This window comes from Lycorma delicatula, chromosome 1 (genome assembly GCF_047948215.1).
Source record: "Lycorma delicatula isolate Av1 chromosome 1, ASM4794821v1, whole genome shotgun sequence".
NCBI lineage: Eukaryota > Metazoa > Arthropoda > Insecta > Hemiptera > Fulgoridae > Lycorma > Lycorma delicatula.
This window is the reverse complement of record NC_134455.1, coordinates 251624619-251645879: the sequence shown is the minus strand read 5'-3', so window position 1 is coordinate 251645879 and position 21261 is coordinate 251624619. Positions and strand designations below refer to the sequence as shown.

Genomic DNA, 21261 nt, shown 5'->3' with positions numbered 1-21261 from the left:
AGTTACTTTCATCTGTCAATATTCAGCCACACCTTATAACACTTGCACAGATTCACTAATATCGAACACGAGATAGATTGCACGGCATCATTTCTTCATACATTAAGTTTACAAATTTAATTTAACATTTTTTTGATTTGTATTTCACTTTATCTTTTTAATGATGTCTAAATAAAACAGTGATTTTTATTCTTCAAAAGATAATCGAGTGAACATCACTTTCACCGTAATGTTTTCCAACACTTCAATGCTCAATGAATCGATGACAGATTTTTACCGTTTAACGTCTAAGATAAACATATTGATATTTTTTAATAAAAACAAGACATAAATTTGATTGCATAAGTAGTATGTTTTTTTTTAGTGTAGTAATTTATTTAGCCTAGTTTTAAGTAATAAAATTACAATCTATATTAGTCAGAGCAGCTTTTCTAGTGGGTTATATTATTGCAATTAATTCTATACTTAAAACATTCTCGTACCTCTATTCTGCTAAAAATAACAAGGAACAGTTATCAGCCGATTCATGATAATTTTTATTTATCTAATAATTTAAACTTACTTAGAAGTGAAAATCATTTTTTGTTTTATTATAGTTAAATATTTCTAATTTTAAAAAGCCTATTCTTTGAAGTAGTTACTGACAATACATCACAAACGGTTTAAATTCTATTTCTTCCACCACCGCTCTGAAAGTGCAACTGATTTGAAGAAAGAATGATGTCTCAGTAAGAAGTATAGTTAAAATAAAGTTATTTTCTGCGGGTTTAATTCAACTACTTCAAGATAAAATTTATGGCCTAGACTGCTCTTAGTATAGGTATGTTTTCTGAAATACGAATTTCCCAAGCTGTGTAATCAGAGTAAGCACCAGTATTGAAAATTAATAACAAGATCTACAGAATATAAGATTTCTAGTTCCATGATTTTGGCTTTTCATATTGCCGTATACTTTTTTTTACAGTAAATGTAATAATCACTACTGTATAACCACTGATCTAATCTTATGTAAAAATAGTCTATTTAAGGAAAACTTTTCGTACAAACATACGTCCGAAAACGCTTTGTTATTGAGTTAAGCTTAGCGAAAAATTTGCCCGGATTTCATTCAGTTCCCTCAGTGAAATGAGACATATAAAATTAAAGCTTATATTAGGAGTAGATTCGATGGTTTCGCATATTTTTTGACCGGAAAAATTTAATAAAGCAGGTACCAGAACTGTATCTCCGTAATTATTATGATATCCAACGTAAAACAGAAACATTTGGTGACGAAAAACACGTTGTTTTTAGGTTTGAAGTACAATAACATCGTTAAGTGACTAAAAACTGGGTAAATTTTGTTATCAAAATGTGTAGAGAATTTGATTATAAAAAAATTGATTTATGAAATTCTATGAAAAAAATAAAATTATTAAAAACAAAAATTATGAATGTTAAAAAAATGAAAACATTTACGAATTTTTACAAATTAATAAACGGCTGTTTTTAATAAAATAAATCTAGACCTTTGAATACTTTTTTCTTTTTTTTCAATCGATTGCCAAAAGGATTGCGACCATAAGTAAAATTGTATGGCTAAGAATAATGCGTCAGGAGACTAAGCAAAAGTAGTCCACCTTAAAATACAATATTAATAACATGCATCACCTCTCATGACAAACGAAGCAATTAGATAATAAAAACAAAGATAACAGATCAATAAAACCAACAGATTAGAGTTAGATAAAAGAGATAATAATAAAATCACAAAACATATCCAAGTAAAGTCACAAATAATAAAGTCAGATAAAAATAGCACGGATTCTAAAAGTTTTAACTATATTTAACTTAATAACTACAGTATAATCATCATTATAGTATCACTACAGTATCATCATGCCACCATTCATGCCTTCAAATATCAGTGAGATCCAGTAAATGAAGTCTCCTCAATCGTCTTACTTCCTCACCATCGTCAAGTAAATTCAGCGCCAGATGATTCACATACTTTGATATGTAATCTCTACTGGTTCTCCTACTCCCTCACGAACACATAGCGATCCATAAAGCCCCTGATACCATTCTAAGCACCTTATTTGAAACCGTTGGATGATTTCAACATCACTATTACAAGCATATTTGTGCATCATATCTCCATGCTGATTTCAGGAAAACTTTATACAACAATTTATTCGTCAAGGACAAATGAGACTGTCTACGAAGGAGCCAGTGCATTCGTGCAAGTTCAGCATTCAGTTGTTTCCTCTATTCTCTTATGTAACCCTTTCAGATCAATCGACGATAAAGATATAACCCTAGGTACCGTACTGTGACCGCGTCAGGAATGATAGTATTGTCCAGTTGAACCGGAGGGTAATTATTATTCCTCATGGTAAATTTCACGTTATTCGATTTGGCAGAATTGACTTTCACCTTCCGTCTATGCAGCCACTCGTTGATAAAGTCGAGTGCAGCTTGCAGTTTGTCCGAAGCAAACTGCAAGCTTGTAATAACGGTCGGGTTACTACCTACAGCCTAAATCATTGTGACGTCTGCGAAGGATCTGTGACACCTTCTGTACTGGGAAGCTGGGTAGTGTATATAAAATATACGATCGGACAGATAGATTAATAGAGTTAACAGATAGATTTATAGGATCAGTCTATAGGTTATAGACTGATAAATCATCTATGCAGATAGATAATTCCTGGTTGCACTTAACTTGAGAAAATCTCCCTCTAGGTAAATTACGCACATCTTGGTAACTCAAAATAGATCGGTTGAGATAGGCTTGACTTCAGTTTGGAAAGGAAATCGGGAATTCAAACGTTGTTGAATGCTTGTTGAACGTCTAGGAAAGCTGCCGAACAGTAATCCTTTCTTTCTAGGCACTCTCTGATCACATTAACAATTTGTTGGGCCTGCTCGATGGATGAATAACCGCCTTTGAAACCAAAGTGGTGATCATGGATAACGTTACCCTGCTCTTAGACTAATCTTTGAACGAACAGCCTTTCCAAAGACCTTTCGAAGACGAAAGTATAGAATTGCTTTCAAAGCAAGCTTGTAGGCCTGTACGAAGACACATCATTTGCGGGTTTATTCATCTTTTAAAAATCATAATGAACTACGATACCTTCCTCTCCGAGGAAAATCATGTGGTCCGAAGCATCGCATTGAACATAATTTCGGGTAAAATGTTCATTTAATACATGATACGTAACCATATACGAGTAGATTACTATTTCAAGAAAAAAAAATATTTTTTTTTTAGATTGATGTGTAAAAAACACCGATGTAATGTAACATTGTTTGTTTAAAACTCAGGATTGGCTGCGTCAATCTGAATAAATCTTTATTACTGTTCTGTTGAAACTTGATTATAGTGTAAATTTAAAAAAGTAATTCTAAACACTCTTCCATGATTGGATAAACGGTGTGACTAAATACAGAGAGCTGTCGTAATTTTTCGTACAGGTAATCTATCGTACAGTAATATTTTGAGTAAATGAGTGACCGGCTAAACCCATTATGTAAAACATAGTAATAAGTTCCTGCAAATTAAATTTAGAAAATAAACTTAAATTTATTCTTATATATAATTTATGAAAAGTCAAATGAACTCCAATCTTCACGATATATTAGCGGATTTAGTTGAAAATGTTACTGTTTCACAATTTTTGTACACAGATTTCAAGCAGACAATTTTAACTAAATTTTTTCAAGTATTATGTGAAATGGATAATTTTTCATGATCCTTTCAGAAAAATTTACGCTTAAGTTTTTCGAGAAAACTCTATTAGAGTTCACAGTTTTCCTAAGTAATCGAGTTACTTAATTTGTCGTGAGGACCCGCCTCTGAAGGATAAAGAATAAAAGTTAAGTCTATAAACTTCAACGTTCTTTTCTATTTTCATGCTATTTTTGAGTTTCATTCAAAACTAAACCGAAATCCCATTATTTAATTTCGTTACTAATAAATATCATCTCGGCTCATTAATCCGAATTCTTTCTATTATTCTGTTTGTAAGAAATTAAAAATATGTTATCAATATTTTGTTTTAACAGCAAAGCGTGGTTTAACGAAATCGAAAGAATAACTTATTTTAACAGAACATTGCAATTTATAAGATAGATCGCTCATCTCTCAGTTATGAGTAATCTGTATTTCGTTTCTAGAAGAGTAAATAGAATGAAATTAGAGAAATTAAATTACATCGACAAAATACTTGTATTTAAACTGAGCCAACACTATAAATTTAACCGGGTGAAGACTGATTAGAACCAATAAGAGTGAGAATTAAGTTATTACGACTTCAGAAATAAGTAAACAGACTGTAACGGATTTATAAACTAATACTGTACAATTCTAATATGTTCATAAAATACAAATCGAGTATGCCGCATAAACGGAGAATACCTTTTTAAAAAACTTATACAATTTCAACTGAGACAGGTTGAAAGTGATCGTCACGTTTTATCCGATTAATTGCTTTGTATAACGGCTGAGCAATCAATGAGAGAAATTGTACATGAAGACATGATCTGTACTTAAAAAATAATGGAAAGGTGAAAGGACTGGGTATTGTAGGTGAACAGATATCCATTGCGCCGACTTAATTCTCGTTATTAATTTTCATCCTTCCTTACCGATGTGTAATTTAAAAAAAATAAATAAAAGAACAAATACAAAAGAAGATAATATAATTTTCAAAAAATTAAATTAATTTTTAAAGATTAATAAGACAATTACTTTTTCACTGCTGACAATGATTAAACGATTTGAATATCATAAAATTCATATAGTGGAAAAATCGTAGATGACTGAAGATTTAACGTCTACGCTAAAGTTAATATTTTACTTAAGATAACAAAAATTGCAAAAGATATGTAGATCTTCCTAACAGATAACAAAAAGACTTTTCTATTTGAAAGATTTTATCTTCTACTTTTTAGTTTCTATACGTTTCTCTGCTTTTGGTTCTAGTTAAATAACAAAAGTTTAAACTCAGGTAATCGTTAAGTGCAGTATTTAGTAACAAGAGGTTATTTCTAAGTGGAATTTTATTTTTACCATATGAGAAGACTGTAAAATAGTATCGCTGAAAAGTAATCATTAACTGAGAAGAGTAATTAAATTACACTTATAACTGAGCAGTAAAACGTAGTTAACTAACAAACGAGGCAGTAGAATTGAATTGCAACAAAAATTTTCGTGATTAAAGCTAATAATAATTAAAATATTAAAGTTTCAGTAAGTGAACAGACAAATTTTAAAACCGAAAAAGCAGTAGTCGTCAAATATTTTTTAAACTTTTAGATTTTAGTGATAAGAATAAATTAGATCACGTATCTCTTTCGCTACTTCTCTATACACGTACCTTCTATTTAACAAATAGTTTTCTGATTTTTTATTATTTGTGAATTCTTTCAGTCTCGTGTTTCAACAAAGAAACTATTTCATAGTTAAGTATACTTAAAAGAAATAGAATTAAGGAACTTTTTCTAGGTTTACAAAAAATTTAAATAAATCATATAAAAATAGTATTACCACACATTACAAAAAAAAAACATTCAAGACCGGAGATTTAAAAATTAATTAACCAGAAGTAGGCGTATTATTGTATTTCCGGGGATATTTGGAAGTAAATGTTAAAAATTTCGTTTCGCGTAAAAGAATTTAGAAGAAAACATGATAAAAAAAGTGGAAGTCGATGTGACGTATTTTTATGAAAGATTTTACTGAAGATTTTCACGAAACTAATTTTTTTTTTTTAATTATTTTGAAAAGTCATGAAAAAGCTCTTCATTTTTGTATATTTAGTCTTACCAATTTTCTTCATTTTTGGACCAAGAAGTTGTACAGGATAAATTTCTTAAATTAGACTATTTTTGTATGACGAAAAAGTTGTGACATTTTAACTTTACCATCAATAAGATCGGAGTTTCGAAATTGTAAAGTAGTATAAATTCTTTATTACTGAGGACAGAAATAAAGGAAATATCTCATTTCTCAGGAAATATTTGATCTATAAACTTAACTAATTAATATACTGCAACAAAATCTCGTATAGCCAGTTATGTTGTCTGTAAAGAATACAATGTATTATCATTTCTTGTTTCATAAAAGAGATTAAAGAAAATAGTGAAATTTTTGATACAAGGCTTGCAATAAAACACAAAATTGTTGAAACAAGGTGTTCAGTTTTTGGTCAAGGTCGCAGACACAACGTTGTTCGAGAAACCACAGTTTTGCCGATTTCGCATTAACGAACTAGGGTTTGTCAACAAATCAGTGAATGTGTTATAAACAACATAACCCAAGAATGTTTATTATTACAATTCTGACCTGTGTGCGAATGCCGTTACCAGCTGTTGCCAGTATGTTCTCTGTGTGCGCTGGGTGTGTTAGCTTCAGTGCTGTGTACATTGTTCTTTTGTTGTCAATATATCCTCGCGTCAAACTCTTTACAAGACTAGTTATCTAAAGACTTTATTTAATGTTTTACTTTCTGCTCACGGCTGTTTCTGTATTGTCGGAAAAGCTAGATTAGATTTTTTTTAAGTGAAATGTTGTGCTCGGTAAGGCTCGTCGTGCTGTGTTTTCGTACTGTAAGTTAATTATGTGTCTGAATTCATGTTTTTTTTATTTTTATTTTGTGAATGTAATTGTAATGTTTATTCAATTGTTCTTAGTTACGTCTTCTGTTCTTGTAACATAAATGTTATACATCATATTGTTCTCCATTATTACAGTCGATGCCTAAACTCTTCTTGCGTTTCTGGTACAATTATAAATTAAACAAACTTCAAATAACGTTGATGTGCTATTTTATTTGTTTTTCCCCTCTTTCGTATTCACTACCCAATCCAGACCATCAGATCCTCTCAGAATATTTTTTGGTCCCCGGGCCGGATCTGGGTAGTGAATTTTTTGGACTGATCGTGAGATTGGGTATAGGACATCGTCACCGTACAGCTCGTGTTTTCGCGTCAGCGCTGACACATTTGCTATGTAGTTCGGCGGTCGGGTTTTGCTCCAACGGAGTTGGGCATCATTTGTTGAGTCCGTGGCCAATGAGACCAAGTCGGTCAAGTTTCCCACCATGGGAGCGTCGGAGTACCAATCGAAATTAGATCTGCTGGAATCCACGTAGTCTCGTTTCGACGACCTCCACGAGAAGTTACTTAGTTCAACGGATCCAGCGATCACGGAGGATGCTTACGTTAAGGACGAGGTCTATGAGACGTGCATGCTCAGTTATTCACTCACTCGGGACTCTCAGGGTATCACACAAAGGGGTGAGAGTGTTGACCGCTCAAAGTCGTTTCGGAGGGGTAACACCCCAGCTGCTCAATTCAACAATCCGGCGATTGGAGGACACTCTTCCGGACATTGCTCTGCCTCAGTTCTCAGTGAGTTCTCAGGATGGCTCTCTTTCCGAGATCTTTTTAATTCATTAGTGGGCTGCAACACGGTACTGTCCAGAGTTGTAAAAATGCAGTATCTAAGGACCAGCCTCAAGGGCGAGGCAGCTCAATTTATTAACCATCTCCCGATCACAGATGACTCTTTTAATATCGCCTGGGGATTAGTCTCTGCTCGCTACGACGAATCTACTCTGCCGACGGATTCATCTCGGCATTCCGGCGGTTCGTCTCACGTCGAGGTCGCTGTCAGTGTTTATATTCTGATTGTGGAATCAACTTCGTTGGAGCGGATCAACATCTAAAACGGCTATTTTCTCGCGGGACACTGGAATATGCAGCTCTATCGTCTGTGTTACTCAACAATGGCACTCAGTCATCGTTCAATCCTCCTGCTGCTCCCCATTTTGGAGGAAAGTGGGAAGCAGCCGTGAAATCAGTGAAGTTTCACTTGCTCGCACAGTCCGGGACGTTGCGCTCACGTACGAGGAGCTCAGCACGCTTCTAACACAAATTGAGGCCGTACTCAACTCTCGGCCGCTCGAACCTTTCTCAGAGGACCCGACGCTTTCTCGATGCTCACACCAGGTCACTTTCTCATTGGGGAAGCTCCCATTACGGTACCAGGACCTTCTCTGCCTCAGCTTCCAATCTCTAGACTTACACGATGGCAGCTCATTCAACAACGTCTACAGTCGTTCTGGAAGGCCTAGTCATCTAGTTATCTTTAGCAGCAGCAGTCCATCTCCAAGTGGCACCACCCCACTCTTGGTTCTTGGTTCTGCTCACAGGTGAGCGGTTTCCCCCTTCAAAATGGCCGTTTGCTCGTGTTCTTGCTCTTCACCCTGGGAAGGATGGGCTCACTCGAGTGGTTACACTTAAAACCGCTATCTCTACTCTTACAAGACCTATCTCAAAGTTTGCTCTTCTGCCCATTTGCACCCAACCCTGATAATAATTCTATGTGCCGACCGAAAATCGTCAACAACTCCATTGCTGACTGAGGGGGGGGGGATAATGTTCAGTTTTTGGTCAAGGTCGCAGACACAACGTTGTTCGAGAAACGAACAATCTCAATTTTTTCGAAAAATATTTTTTAAAAAAGTAGAATAATTGTCGGGATATTGCAAATATAACTAAACACTTCATTAAGTCCATAAGTATTTCCAAAAACACTCCTTATCTGTTTATTATATTTCCCTATATTTTTCTCTGTAAAATAAAATTCTTAACATTTAGAGTGAACTATATCTTAAAATACAATAATATAGCTACTTTGAACAAAAAAAAGCCATCTTTTTTTAAAAGAAACTTTGTGGGACAATATTAGTTCTAATATAAGTGTTACTGATTTAAATACAACTTAGACAGATTAAAATATACAAGATAACGGATGACTTCTTAGCCGACTAGATGTAATGGATAATTCACCGTCAGTGGTGGATGGTTACAGCGAATCGGATCGACGGAGATGCAGCCTATCCAGACCCCCAATGGAATCGCTGTTTGTGAAATAGGAAGCTCTAACAAATTTAACATTGTAAATTTTTCAGTTTTAGTAAACAAATCGGCCAATACGTTTTTTTAACCTCAGAAAAAACTTTTAAAACGCAGACATTTTCTGTGTATTCTGCACCTGAAAACTGAGAACCAGAAATCTGTATTTCTAGTTTGAAATGAAAAATAATTAAAAAATAAATTAAAAATGTTTTATAACATTAACACAAAGCTAATGTAAAAAAAAGCAACACTACATATTAGACTAGAATACTATTCAAGGTTATAAAACAATTTTTTTATTCTGATGAATAAAACAAATTTTTTGAAAGTTGTTAAACTTTTAGAAATATTTTTTTTGGTAATTTGGACCCTCCCTTAGGTATTCCAGGAATCCACAAATAGTAACTGTATTTATTGGGAGTGTATGTGTGAAAATTTACGCACCCATTTGAATATCAATTCTTTCAGACTGATATAAATATCCTTTAATATATTTTTAATTACAATTTTGAACTCTACTAAATTAAAGTCCCTCCTACCAACATTTAACGTACCAGAAGAAATTTTTATAAAGATAATACGAAACGTTTTAAGAATTAGTTTTTAAATGAATCGTTTCCAAGAAATACGATGTAAAGAAATAGTTTTTTCAATATTTTTTTATGAAAATTCCTCCGGCTGTTGTAAATATGTAGAAAGTATAGTATTCTATATTGAGTAACAATAAATATATTCAAATTTTATGAAATTTAATGATATCGAACAAATCGTTTCTGATAGATTCAACTTTGAAATTTCATGGAGTAGTGGTCCGTGTTTGTCATACAAAATTAGTAATTTTGGCATTTACCTTAAACTTATTGCAATATAAAAGAGGTTCTGCTTACATTATTACGATGTAACTGTTTACCGAGTACATTGGAGACTTCCCAATATTCATTGCGCGTTAAATGTACTGTTTAATGTAATATTGCTAATATTTTTCTAAAAAGTAAATCGAAAAAATGCTTTTAAAGTCAAGTAATAGTAATAAAGTTCCGTGTTCGGTGAATGAGATACTTCATTTTTATTCGTAAATTTAACTTAAAAATTACACAGAACGATACGTATACTCTCTCAAGACTATGACTGTGACTTGAATATTCTCATTAGCCAACTATTGCGCGTATTTATCCATTATATTAGAAGTAGATATAAATTAGTCATAAAAAATTTAGAACAGTATAATTTTAAAAGCTAAGCTATAACTTGTGAGCGCATTAACCTACTGACCTGAAACTTTCAACGTTATATATTTAACAAATAAATATAAATCTTATGTTGCTATTCTAGTGGTTTGAAACGCTAAAAACTGACAAAATTAGATTTCAGTTAAAAAAAAATCATTTTAAATTTTAGATCACTGATCTCCGTAATACAAAGGAATAAATTGTTAAGTTTACTTATGTTCTTATGACTTACTATCACATCGAATAAAATCATGTACAATTTCAAAAAATTAATAATAAATTAAACGGTTTCTTGAAAGAGAAGGTGTGCTTTTGTAACTTATGAAATATCTATGATATAGCATTAAATTGTTACAAAATGAACAGATGGTTTTATAATAAAAAAATTTTAATTTCTGTTATTTTCGCACTGTTCTATTAGGCCTGAATGTCAAATTGCAGCCTAGCGACTACCTCATAAAAAATATGGATCTGCAGCTGGGCAGAAAAGGAATTAAGTTAGTACAAAATAGCTTTTAGAAACTAAAAACTTGTATTCAGTGTAATTAAATATATTCGGGAATCTGGTAGAAATAAAAACTTATACATAAAATTATATAAAGTGTAAAATAGCAAAAAGTTCAAATTCAGTAGACTACAAAAGTAAAGACAAATATAAAAAACTCTAATTTTTAAACTGGAGTGCTTTAACTCGAGTTTAGTAGCGTTTTGTATAAAATTTTAGAAAGAATGGTTTATTTGTAAGCTAAGCAATAGGTATGAATAAAACTATTTTATTCAAACTCCAATTTATTATTAAATACATATTTTGAATACATGTCGGCCTTCTCCAGTCTAAATCTGCTGTAGTATTTGCTGCTAATATTAAACTTTTGAGGTTTTTTAAAAAAACGGAACGAGTTTTCAGGATAAAAAATGGACTGCCAGATCGTTGAGCTGATTAATATGAATCATGTAGACTATAATTAGTAAAATGATATGTAATTTGAATCAATAAAAACCTACCTTAAAGTCAAAATCGTTAATATTTTCACCACCAGTATTGGACGGCGAAGACCCAGAAGAAGAAGAAGCAAAATTCGTTACTCCTTTGCCGACTATTTTCCCGATGCCTCCGAGGATACTCGGTAAAAACATGGCAATCAGGACAGACTTAACAATTTGAACGCCGATAAACAACGGGAGAAGTAGCTTTTTCAATCCAAAAGCAAGAAATCCCAAGCCAAAACCCGTTAAGAATGAGTTCTTGCCGAAAGCGAACCTCGCTGAAACATTTAAAATTTAATAATTAGAAAATATTAATTGAAATTTTATTTAATAATCAGATTAAAATTATAATTTTAAATGTTATTAAATTATAAATAAAAACTATAATACGCTATTTAACCAAATTACATAAAGTGTTCCTCTTTCTTAATTCATAAATCTTTCAGTGTAAATTCAAAATACGGGTTATACTATGAACATGAGTTTTACGGGAACGCTATAAAAGAAATAAAATAATTTTTGATTCGTGTACATCAGTGTAACTAAAATTTTATAACAGAACCATTTCTTATATCGTTTACCTGGGATATGTTTCTTTTTTTGGTTTGTTGAGTATCTTCAGAATAAGAAATGGAAGATACGTTAGCACATTCATTATACAAATAGTGATTTCCAGCAATAAAAATCAAAGAAAATAAAACTTGAAATGACGTTCGTACAAAATATTTTTGAAGTGTTATATAGGTTTCACTCAAATGTGAAGTAGTTAAATATAAAAAGAATTCAATTTTTATTTTAAGCAGTCTGCTATCATACAGTTTTCGTCTAAATTTTCATTTTGCAAAAATCTTCTCTTTTTTTATTCAAAATACTTTGAGTGAAATGTTTACTTTTAATTAATGTTTTTTTCCTAGGGAATTCAGAAAGGCAAAGAATAGAAGCTTGTGAAATGTGGCTTTTGTATAAGAATGATGAATATTTTTTACAAGCGAACGACGGCGTGAGTTACTATCGACCCAGAAATACAATAAAATAATGATAAAAACAATTTTAATAAATAAAAAAATTAATTAAGTTTTTACGAAATTATTTTAATGAAATTTATAGATTAAATAATAGTACCAATACGAATTTAAAATTTCTGTGCCGGTATAAAATACATAAACAAGAAAAGTGACGTTTAAAAAAAGTTAATAAAAATTAAAAGAATGTTGAAAATTAAGTGGGTTAAAGCTAGAAATGAAGTTTTTTGACCAAAAGGATAAAACAATGCCTACGGCAAATTCTTACTGCAAGAAAAACTAGGTTGGTGGGTCACATGCCTTAAGAAACTCCAGGTTAGTTAAAGTATTTTTAAAGAAGAGAAGGTAAACAATTATTATAGGAGACTAATGTTAACAAGAATAAAATAAATAATAAAATTGTAAGAAGTATTGAAAATTGAATTTAAAAAATTTGCTCAGAACAAAAAAGAATGTACATCGAATGAGTTATGAGACTGAAGACAAAATAGTGTGTAAAATACAACCTAAAATTTCACTACGGCCTGTATTTCGTATTACAGTCCCATTTTTCGAAAATTTTCCATAAAAATGTAAGCGTAACTACCAGAAACAACTGAGCTCTAACTGTTAATATCGGCTACAGTTTAGTTGCTAGTTAATTCATATTCCACTTTTTTTGTCAAAAATATTTCTCTTAAAATCCAACTTACATTATGTCGGCGAATGTACGTACTGATGTAAAACTGACGTGACTGTGTATAGCTGAATATCAGTTAGTATTTCACTAACTGTATTCTTATGTCAATTACTCTATTCTTTAGAGTATATTACTGTATTCTGTAAAATTAATCATATATTACGAATATGCCAACTAACCTATGGTCTAGGACTGGACAATAGAAACATAGTCTAAATGATAGTTTGACTGTTCCTGGTGACGGGAAGGCAATTGAATAAACAAATGAATATATATTTTTATTCTACCAAAATATTTTTAACAGTTCTAAATATTAAACATTATATTATATTTTAAATAGTACTCAAATAAGAAAGTATTGTTTTGTCCGTTCTATTTATATCAACCAAAATGATAAATCTGCGTGAAGGAAAACTTGATGTGATTCGTCAGTTATTTTTCTTGATTCCTACAAACATCTACAATATTTGATTCCTACAAATATTTTTTTAAATTTCCAAGATATTATATTTTATAGTATTGATAAAAAAACAGTAATATTAAGAAAATAAACTAAAAAAAAATTATTTGATTTTACTTAAACTTCAGTAAATTTATACAATCTCAAATTTAATAAATTAAACAATATTATTTTAATATTGTTTCTCGGAGAAAATTTAATCTATTCTTATTTCCAGCTCTGTTTTGAATATCTTCTTCTAATAAAGCAAGAAAATTTTCAGTAATTCTTTACAAAAAGATTATACATAAAATCTAGAATTAAATCATCATTTTGACTATTATACAATAACCATCAGTAAAATGAAAAAAAAAGAATGCAAAAAAGTAAATAAATAGAAATTCTGTTGAAATGAAATAAATAAACAAAAAAAAAATGAAGAAGTAATAATAAATACTAATTAAAGAATAAACAATAGTTTCAAAACATCACAAAATGAGTATTTTTTCTGGCTGTGTTTGTAGAAAAGAATAAAAAATATCGTTTTTTTTAGTCAATTACAGTAAATATCGCAATTACATTGGCAATCTGAAGTGAACTTTTCATCGGTCTCGATGTTGTTGTTACATTTACGCTTTCCACTAGTTTGCCTAAACACAATAGTTGTAAGTATTTCTACTGCATTCTGTAAACACTGTTGGAAATAATGGTTTTGTAGTATTTATTTTGTGATATTAAAAATTCTCTAATTTATTACGAAGATTCTATTAAGAGATTCGATTTAAGTAGTAATTTAGTTTTAAAATAGCGATTACTTTCAACTTTCATTCCACTGAAACTAGATAAAAAATTTGGTAAACAACAATATATCTTTATGCATGCGGGCAACTGACAATGGATATTCATAATAAATCTCTGTCACTCCAAGAAGAATTTAGATAATTTGTGAAATATTTTGCGATACTTTGAAGGAAGAAGCCTCAATATCTCTATATCTAACATACGAAAGAAGGTATAGATAAAATCTATTTCATCAGAATTTTTTTCAATGAAAAACTGATTTAGGCGTAGATTTCATTATGAAATTTGTTTCTTGAAATGTAGGCTATACACTAGGAGAGAAATATGTTGTTCGTGTACTCATAGTTCCAACTTATAACAAAGCTTTAATTAAGTAAATGAATAATCTAAACAGCAAAGGAAATATATATATATTTTTTTTTTTTTTCTCGTTTGTTCAACGCGGTCCAAAGAGACCTCTTTGGGGACCGCGTTGCACAAGAGATGTCTTCCGTCTGTTTTCCCAATACAATTTCATTTCGTCTCGTTTAACTCGTTTTTGTTCATCAGTCCACTGCCTCCCAGTTCTACTCTTATCTGTAAGTTTCCGGAAAATGTGTTTATTAATTTTATCTCTAAACTCAGTTCTGTTACACTCATCGCCTTCGTTCAGTTGTAGTTCGCTGAAGTCCTTCTTAACTTCGACTACCCAATCCGTAGTCGCTTTCATATTTGTTAAAAAACTAAAGACGCGCTTCGTTAACCTATCATCCGACATCCAGAGTATATGACCGTAGAACTTGACCCTTCGTTTTCTCATCGTCGACGTCAGCGGTTCGTTGTTCCCTTTATAAAGTTCTTCGTTACTTCTTAGTCTGTAAGATCAGTCTTCTAGTTTTCTTGGTCCCAATATTTTCCTCAAGATTCTTCTTTCACGTATTTCCATTTCCTTCAGTTCATTCTTTTTCCTGAGTATCAAACATTCTGATGCATAGAGTGCCTCTGGTTTGAGCACGGTATTGTAGTGTCTTATTTTTGATCCGTATGATATAATTTTTTTGTTGTAGATATTCTTTGTTATCCCGTATGCTCTTTCTAATTTCCTGGTCCTTTCAGTGTTAGCTGCCTCATCGAGTCCATTAGTTTGAATAATTTCTCCAAGATATTTGAAACGATCGATTCTCCTGATATTCCCTCCTTTTGTTTTTATTTCTTTCTCCTTGTGATGTCGGTATTTCATGTATTCCGTCTTCTCGTAAGATATCTGTAGTCCTGTCCTTATGGCTATTTCCTCTAGTAACTCTATCGATTCTCTAGCCTCTTCAACATTTTTGGTATTTCTTTTAATCCGTTTTCCTCTTTCTTCTTCCGCCATTCCCTTATTATTTTCTCGAGGATTAGATTAAACAATATTGGCGACAGCCCATCTCCCTGCCTCAATCCCGTTTTAACTTCAAAGGGCCCTGATATTTCTCCCATAAATTTTATTTTGGACTGCGTATTTGTCAACGTTTGTCCTATTAACGTTTGCGTCTTCCTGTCTACTCCGAATTCCTTGAGCGTTTCCATCATTGACTGTCTGTCTATTGAATCGTATACCTTCTTGAAATCTACAAATGTTACTACGATGTTAATTATATATATATATAAATTTTTTTTTATTAATTAAAAGGAAGGATTCCAACGGTAGAGTTAACAAATCCCTTCTCAAATTGTAATAACAAAAGTTTCGTTGGTGAGCAATATATATATATAGGATTTTCGTGTTGATGATATTTTAGAAAATCCACATTCAAATGGTGAATTTTTATCTCGTCTTATATATATATATATATATAAAATATATTTGTTATATACAAAATATTCATAACATTAGTAAGATGTGATTTTGTAACTGTAGTTATATTTTTCTTAGGTTTAGTTAATAATACAATTTTTAGCGTAAATGGTATTTATAAATCACATATCCATAATGTGACAAAATGTTTGAATCCCTTTGTGATAATTCTTCTAATATTGAGTACAATATTTTCTTTTATAGGGGTATTAAAGAATTTATTTTTTAGAAAAATCTAGTGAGCGGTATGAATGTCTTGAAACTGCCACCTGTTTTGCTGTCTATCTCTACTTGCTATAAATTCATCTACTAAGACAGAATAAAGGTCTCCAGATATATGATAGTGTACGAACTTTAAATGATGAAAGATTCTAATCCAACAAGAAAAATAAAAAAATAAATTATATTCAAAAAAAGAGCTTATCCACCTTAATATTCATGTAACCAACATATATTTGTTAAAAATCATTTTGTTGTTAACCTTCTATCTTTTGTAAAATCCCTTTTTGGATAATTTTAATACTTTTACATCTTACCTGTTGATTTTAATCTGACCTGTTGTTAAAGATTTCCAGTTTTAATATGTCTATTTTTAAAGCTGATTTCAATCTTCTTAGTTTAAAATGGATAATGAGACGTTGAATGATGTTTTTTTTCTCAGGCTGTGTAAATGCAGCTTCAGACATTTTTTTTTTAAATAAGCTAAACTCATATATATCTTTTTATTATAAAAAATTAGCTAAAAATAAACCTTTTTTTTTAATTTAGCTTTGAACCACCCAAGCATTAGGTTTTTCAATTAAAATTCGGGAAAGGTTATATAAAAAGTGAAATCATTAACCAAAAATCAAAAACATTAACCATTAAACCAAAAATAATTTACTTCTTTGTTAAGTAAAAACGCAAAACGAAATAATTCGATATGGAATATCATTAAAGAAGCGACCAACAAACAAGATATAAATATTTCATCACAAGTTTATGATATTAAAATTAGTGAATCTCACACTCAGCAATAACACACTCACATTCAATAATTAAATCGATAATATATTTTGATATATGATTTTCGGAGGTTAGAGCTGACATTAAAAAGAATATATTAACCAGCCCAAAATTAGAGGTCGTTTTTGATGAAAAAATGTTTAATGTAATAAATCTTTAGTCCATGTTTTTTTTTTTGTTTTTTTTAGCTAGCGGACGGAAATGTTATACATTACATTATTTAAGAAGTCTCGAACAACAATACTTCTTCCCGATTTCCATCTTATTACTCTAACCTGCTCTTTCGCTAAGATCTTTGAAAAATGTCGTAAAAGTAGACTTGGTTTTCAAAAAGATTGAAGCACTATTAATCCTCTTCTAGAAATTACTAAAGGTTATATCAGAATTTTTGGATAGTAAAAATAATTGTTTTGGTGTCTTTCTTGATGTAAACAAAGAACTTTCGACTGTGTAGATCAGATACGTTTTGAGAATCTCTAAAATACAATGATATTTAAGTGTCATCTAATAGAGTTAGAGATTCTATATTAAGTATAGTTCTCCATTGACAAGTCGATGAAAAGTGCGTCAGATCGATTTTAGGTTTTATTTTGTTTTTTATAAATATTAATAGGTTGTGCATTAGCAGATTCAGTTTGTCCAAGACAATATTTTTCCCTTGCTGATGGAACACCACTGTTTGAAAACGGCTCGCAGAAAATATTTTAATTAAGACAATTAAGCTGAATCGCAGTTATAAAACATTGGGTTATTAATAACCTTTTAGCTATGAATTATGACAAAAATAAATTTTATAATGTAGTAATAATGACAGCACGCCTATTTTTAATAATGCAGTTGTTCATAATGCTAGTTGTATCTGAAATAATCAGCGCCTTATTGAAAAATTACATTTTTCATATGACATTAAGAATAATTGTAGGTAAAAATTAAAAATTTGATTTGCATATTGTCAATGTTACTAAGTACATATATTCGTTGTTCTGAAGTTACATATACAAACATTACTTAACACATTACTTAATATTACATTACTTAACATTACTTAATACAACATTACTTAGAAAAATTATCATTCTCTTGTGCAGTTTGTTATTTCATATGAAAGCATATTCTGTTCAAATACATATGATTGTTAAAGCCTGCAAATATTTCACTGAATAATTAATTAAACTTATATGAAATAAACACTTATTCTCTAACTCAGATTTTTAAGGAAATTAATGTTTTTAACGTATCTAAATTGTATAAAAGTTTATTATTACTTTTTTTCAAGAATTTGTATTATTTGGTAGATATATTGGATAAACGTGGTTTTACGACTCAAAGAACCCGTAATATTAGCCTACCTACATCTAGGACAACTTCATTCAGAAGAAAATTCTATGTAATTGGCGCTTAGTTCCTCGTTAAATATAATTTAGACATGGACTTTTACTGTAATAAGCCATTAAAAGTTTTTAAGAAAGTTTATAATTCCTTACTATAAATTTAAATGTTAAAAATAATTAAATTTAAATAAAAAATAAATTTATTGATAATTCTCAACAACAAATTATTTTTTTCTTGTTTGTTATTAAGTTTTCACTTAATTAAATTATACTTAACATTCATGTACTTAGTATTGTTGAAACTTAATACTGTAGAATGTATTATTTCTAGTAGAAAAAACTATCTTTAAATTGTACTGACAGCATTTGTAATAATGTACTCTTATAATGTTTGAAACCATTGCTGAACCTCTTTTTCGATAACAGTGCAGATTTTTATTTATGTTTGCGTATAGATAATTTATTTTTAATGATAATTATATAACACCTGGTTTGTATACACGAAAAGCTACATTTTTTCCTAATTTGATCGTTGAAATCTGTTCAACTACTGAACAAGAATCCCCCCCCCCCACCATGGTTCAATGAGATGAGAGAAGGATAAGCATGGCATTTATAAGGTGTAGTCGGTACAATCTCAGACCGACCATTCCTGAGACGTATAGTTAATTGAACCCCAACCATTAAATTATACCGCTATCCACTGTCTAGTATTCAAATCTGTATAAAAGTAACTAACTTTTACAAGAATTTGAACATCAGAACCTTCGACTTCGAAATCAGCTGTTAAACAACTGAATTGCGACGACGAGTTAACCACTAGATCAGTGTAGTGGGCTGAAAAGCTGAAAGTATTATTTTTTTCTTGTTGTAAATGAATGAATAAGATAAACAGACAAATAAGAGATAAAAAAAGGCCTCATCAATCATATCGATATGTTTCAACGACCTTATTGAATTCAGAAATGGTAGTTAATATTGAAGTTCTAGCAAGTGTAGCTATTCTTTTTCTAAATTCACAGGTAAAAGAAAATTCAAAAAGTGGTTTATGTCAAAATAATGTTTGAGATATAGTTGTGGTATGAAGGAAGCCAGTGCTATTACAATTGATCATTAATTATAATGTAAGGTATGTGTTTACATATTGGCTGACCTAATCGTCTAGAGTTTTCTAGACGATTGAGACAGACAAGGATTTAAAAAAGTAATTATTTTGATCCCATTTGGGATTACGCATTTTCAAAAGCTGGATTGGTTTAGAATAGAAAATTATGGACGCTCAACTCAGCCACTAACAGAAAAGAAATGTATTAAAAGTTATTTATATCTGGAAAAAAAATACTAAGTTACACTAACGTAAAGAATTTTTAAACTTATTACGAGCTGGCAATAGAAAGTAAAAAGTAATGCAAAAGACGTTTTAGTATGTAACAAGCAGTATTGGATATATATATATATATATATATATATATATATATATATATATATATATCGCAAATCAGTTTATAGTAGTTATCTTTAATAGTTAACTTGTTTAAAGGAAGAAACTAATAATGTAAATTTAATACATCTGAAGTGATTAATAATAATTATTCGCATAATAATTTTTTGATAGAATCTTCTGTCTTTGACATCTACGTTTTAAAATCTGTGACTCTGAAGTTATATTTGACGATGAAAATTCTAGCAGATTAAATAATTTGAAGCGATTAGGGATCGATTCTGGATCAAATAATGATACCGGTGATGGACAACAGGCAATAAATAATGTTGAAGAACCATCAAGAAAAGTAACTGAACATTATGAAGAGAAAAAATGATGACGAGGAAAAATCAGACGATCCAAGAGTGCTAATTGAATACACCAAAAGCTAAGAGAATTTCTTTACTCGTTTCACGAACATTATTTTAATTTGCATTTACCTCCACTTTTCTCAAAACGTTTGATTAAGGTCTGAAATTTTTACAGCTTGCGGTCTTTGCACCCATCATAATTTTTTAAAGCCATAAAATACGTATTTAAAACATTATCCTAATAGATTATATAAAGCTACTTATGACAATTTTTCATAGAATGCTTTTTAAAGAATAAATTTTCAATTTGAATGTAAGAACTTAAAAAGCATGAATATATATATATATATATATATATATATATATATATATGAAGGTTCAGTCAACATCTGTAAAAATTTGAGAGCCGTGTTGAATAGCTTCAAAAATATGATTGTCAATATAATTAATTTAATATTATCGATTTTCAGGACACAGGGTCTCAGCGTAACAATAAAAAAATAAATGATGTAAAATTAACTAATTTTTCACTATGCTTGAAAATCCTTAGTCATCTTTATTAAATTAAATGCATATAAAATACTCACAGTAAAATAGAGTGGCAGTACTATCTATAACAGTTAACTATGAACAATGTTATATAGTTAATCGCTTAAAATTTTATTAATTTATTTATATATGATTAAGGGTAAAATTTGGTTTTGTGATAATTTTATGAATGTATCAAATTTATTTATTAATTTAATTTTCTTTTTATGTCTTGGTGTTTAATAAAAGATTTGTAAAAAATCTGGTGTGTTATGATAACGTGAAAGAATCTGAAAAATTTGATCCAAGACTACCAACTATTCAAAATTTAAACCGCAAAGATGCGATATAGTTGTGATCTACAGTATGTTTTTGTATTACGTTTATTAGCGGTGTAAGATAAATTAATGCAGAAAGAAAAAATTATAATTTAATTAATTTTAACAAAACGCTTACGCTGGCTCTAATTAATGAAACGATACTACATAAAAACGTGATTTTCTCTTCAACTATAATTTAGGAAGCAGTCAATTTGTTAACATAGATTCTAATTCTAAACTTAATGCGGTGTTAGTTGCGGATATTTAATGCAGGACATTTATGTAATTTCTGCCAAGTTAATCAAATTTCATAGTAAATTTTTTTTGGATGTAGTGTATGAATTGTAAAATTTTTAACATTAACTTGAATAAAATTAAACGAAAAAATTGTTAATTTACC

At 30.3% G+C, this 21261-nt stretch overlaps 1 protein-coding gene across 3 annotated transcripts in view; it reads right to left on the bottom strand.

The window, feature by feature from the left end:
• Positions 1-21261, bottom strand: part of Osi24 (Protein) — a 144740-nt gene that overhangs the window by 76834 nt on the left and 46645 nt on the right. For all 3 annotated transcript variants that reach the window (XM_075354854.1, XM_075354855.1, XM_075354856.1), the window contains exon 3: positions 11145-11404. In XM_075354854.1, the coding sequence (XP_075210969.1) occupies positions 11145-11404 (260 nt within the window). The remainder of the gene's footprint in view (positions 1-11144; positions 11405-21261) is intronic.